The 3962-nt window shown below is 44.8% G+C and overlaps 1 protein-coding gene across 4 annotated transcripts in view; it reads right to left on the bottom strand.

The window, feature by feature from the left end:
* Positions 1-297: 297 nt before the first annotated feature.
* Smco2 (single-pass membrane protein with coiled-coil domains 2) overlaps positions 298-3962 on the bottom strand; it is a 25107-nt gene continuing 21442 nt past the window's right edge. For all 4 annotated transcript variants that reach the window (XM_031383910.1, XM_031383907.1, XM_031383909.1 and 1 more), the window contains one exon: positions 298-556. In XM_031383910.1, coding sequence (XP_031239770.1) covers positions 358-556 — 199 coding nt within the window. In that variant the 3' untranslated portion in view covers positions 298-357. The remainder of the gene's footprint in view (positions 557-3962) is intronic.

The raw sequence follows: 3962 nt of genomic DNA, 5'->3' as shown, positions 1-3962 counted from the left end.
GAGCAGTGGGAGCTGGTACATGATTGTCCGGATGCATCAGGGTGGGAAGAGAAAAGCTGGGGCCAGAAGTGGTGATAGCAGTCATTGTGGGAGCGCAGCCTCCTGGTACATACCTATAACCCCAGCACTATGGCAAGAATCATGAATTCGAGACTAGCCTCCCCTACACAGCAAGGTCCTGTGTTTAACTGATGAAATCCTTTTCATTTTTTTTTCTGTGATCAAGTAAACTGCATATAATAACAACACCCTTTATAGAATACTGAATGGTATCATTTGAAAATAAGCTAACTGCTATGCTATAGAAACATATTTTATTGGAGAGGAAGAGAGTCAGTTATCGGTAACTTTGGATCTTTACGACGGCAACAAGTCTTCAGTTTCCAAATTCAAGAAAGGCGCCATCATCTCCCAAAGATCCCACATGGTGCGGTGCCCCAGCATGCTGGGTAGCACCCTTTTGAAGAGAAATGTGGAGTCCACAATCAGTATGTAGCACGACAGTCCAGTGATGGTGACTATGTAGAACATGACGAACAGCTTCAGTGCATGCTTCCTATAGTAAAGAAGACATGACTGTTTAGACCCAGAACAGAGCCTCTTTGAAGGTGTGGACCCTCCATCCCCGCAGCTCCACCCTCCACGGTCACCCACCAATGACCACAGTTACTCCTGTAAAAGGTGGAAACAGCGCATGGGCATCCCCACAACCTTGTCTGGTCACTTCTGCTCTCTTTTTGAACCCTTTCTAGATGTACCCGTATTTGTTTGATTTATACTACAGAAGCACTAATTTTTATTGACTTTTAAAGATGTGTTAATTCTTTCTCAAGTGAATGAAATTATATCTGCAATATTTAAAGAGTGCACAGTCACCAAGCACATGAAGACATGTGCAGTGGCTTATAAAATACACTTTATACTATGCATTGCCCCCTGGAGTAGGAATAAAGTAGCTTCTAATGAGCTATTCCATTCCAGATCTCTTTATGAGGTTTCTGAATATATATATATATATATATATGTATATATACAATACATATATATGTATATATATATATACACCTTCTCTATTGAGATATCTAAGTCCTTTGCCTATTTTAAAGCCTGGGTTATATTTTGTTTTCTGGTATTTAAAAGTTCTTTATATATTAAGGATACTAAATCCTTAATTTTCAGAATTCTGAAAAAGATACATATATACATATATACATACCTATATGTATCTATGTGTATGAGTGCGTGTGTGTGTGCATGTGTGTATATGTATGTGTGTGCCTGTGTGTGTATGTGTATGTATGTGTGTGTGTCTGTGTGTGTCTGTCTGTCTGTGTGTGTAAGAGACAGTACCTGTTCAGGATACTTAAGACCACATGCTCAGCACAAAGGATATTTATTTGTCGCAGAGGGACAGAGGGCAGGGAATAAGAGACAAAGACAAGAGATGGAGGATGAGGGAGAAGGGGAAAGGAACAAGGGAGGGGGGAGGGGTATTTGTCCTGGGGGAACATAGGACTGCCTCTGAATAGAGAGGAGACAGAGGTCACCCTTAGGAAAATGACAGCTTATAAAGGTACAAGGGGAAATTCCATGTTAGGATGAGGTATTTAATTTTAAATCAGGCATGTTAATTAGATGCGCCAAAGGGGACTTTTGGTTGCTGAACTTCAATACTTTGATAGCTGGACCGTGGTAGTCAGCCTTGGTAGTCAGCCTCAGGAGGAGGAAATGGCCAAATAAGGGAACAGACCTTGGTGGCTAGCTGTAGGAATGTAACCTAACAGTTTAGCAAGGCAGAGGGGATGGGGTAGAAGGGCAAAGCCTGCCAGAGCCAGGTTTTCCATTCTTGGGCTGGCTATGCTGGATGTGGGTGTAGGTGTGGCATGTCAGAGGACGACTTTGAGAGCTAGGTTTTTCCTTCCCCTTTGCTGAGGCAGGGTCTCCCTTATTTCTGTGTTGTGGGACAAAAACATTTCCTGAGGAGAGGCAACACACAAGTCTACACCCCCTGGAGAGGGAGCCCACAACAGACCAAAGTACGGACACCACACCCAAGTCCAACTTGGTGAACCATGAGTTTTACTGGGGTTACTTACAGCATCAGAAATGACTCAAAGGCAGCTGCATCACTAAAGATCACCCCAGCACAGGTGACAGCTCACAAAGCTAGGGACCTGGATCACATCACAGCCTGCAGGCAGCTCAACAGGCAGGAGAGTGTCCTTCCCAGGTGCCTCAGCTGGACTAAACCTCTTGCAGGCAGCTCAGCTAGTTTCTGCTTCTTCCAGGCATGGTCTCAGATCTCAGAGTCTCCCTTGCAGCCCAATTTCCTTCCCTTTGAGGGGATGCTCAGTCTTTATTGCTTACTCTGGCTAGGTGGGGGGTGGGGGTCTCTAGTGAGTCTGTCAGTTTCAGGGACTTCCTGAACCTAAGAAGCTACTTTGAGTTGATTACCTTCCTGCTTAAGGAGCTTCCTAGGGGGTGGAAACTGTTACACACATTCTGCAAAGCTGATTACTGCAGGCCAGGTGATCCTAAGTTTCAGGGTCATCTCTTGTCCTCATCTACCAACCTTGCTCAGGGATTGCCTCAACTGCAGATGCATGCCACTGAAACTGGTTTGTTATGTGAGTTTGACCTGAGGATCAAATTCAGGACATTATGATTCAGTAGAAAGCACTCTTGGGGGCTGGGCATGGTGGTGCACACCATTAATCCCAGCACTTGGGAGGCAAAGACAGACAAATCTCTGTGAGTTCGAGGCCAGCCTGGTCCAAGACACTCAGGGCTACACAGAGGAACTCCATCTCAAAAAACAGAAAAGAAAGAAGGGGGTAGGGATGCCCAGGAACTCACAGAGATGCGAGGGCCTGGGAATGTGTGCATCTGGATGGCTGCCTTAATCTGGCATTGCCAAAGCTGTAGTTGTGAGCCCTTAACAACAAACTGATTTCATTTTATTATTTACCGTTTGTTTGTTTTTATATTTGGTTTTTGAGACGGGGTTTCTCTGTGTAGCCCTTGACATCCTGGAACTCGCTCTGTAGACCAGGCTGCCTTTGAACTAGTAGAGGTACCTGCCTTTGCCTCTGCTTCCCAAGTGCTGGGAGTCAAGGCTGCGCCAGCACTGCACAAGGCAGACTTTATTTTTTTAAGGAAGGAAGGTGAGGGGGTCTAGTAAACAAAAGTTGTCAGATCTGTTCGATGAGTTGTTTCCTTTAGTGGGGGTGATGACCAAAGCCTTTAAACTCCGTTCTTTATCGTGCATACAGAGAGATATGAACTAGGTTTAGTTCCCAGCATCCATGTTGTCCTAGTTAGGGTTTTATTGCTGTGAAAAGACACTGTGATCATAGCAACTGTTCTAAAGGAAAACATTTTGCTGGGGCTGGCCTATAATTTCAGAGGTTTAATCCATTAATCATTGAGGTAGAAAGCATGGCAGCATGCAGGCAGACATGGTGCTGGAGAAGGAGCTAAGAGTTCTACATCTTGATCCACAGGCAGCAGGGAGACTGTGCCACACTGGGGTACACACCTTGAGCATAGAAGACCTCAAAGCTGACCTCCACAGTGACACACTTCCTCCAACAAGGCCACACCTCCTAGGAGTGCCACTCCCTATGTGCAAAGCATTCAAATACATGAGTCTCTGAGGGCCATAGCTATTCAAAGCTCCACACATGTGGTGCTTCACAACCAGCTGTAACTCCAGTGGTAGGGGGTCCAGCACCCATTCTAACCTCCTTTGGTATTAGGCATGCATATGGAATGCATACATCCATGCTCTCAAACACCCATACACATAAAATAAAATAAACAATCATAAACATTTTTTTTAAATTTTAAGAAAGGATATAGACGGATAAGAACTAGAGATTTTGACATACCCAGGATCAGAGTGTTCTGAGCAGACCTTGGGCACAAGCTCTGCAGCCAGTCCCACAACACACAGAGAAAGC

Source organism: Mastomys coucha, unplaced genomic scaffold (genome assembly GCF_008632895.1).
Source record: "Mastomys coucha isolate ucsf_1 unplaced genomic scaffold, UCSF_Mcou_1 pScaffold20, whole genome shotgun sequence".
NCBI classification, from domain to species: Eukaryota; Metazoa; Chordata; class Mammalia; order Rodentia; family Muridae; genus Mastomys; species Mastomys coucha.
This window is presented reverse-complemented; position numbering and strand designations above follow the sequence as displayed.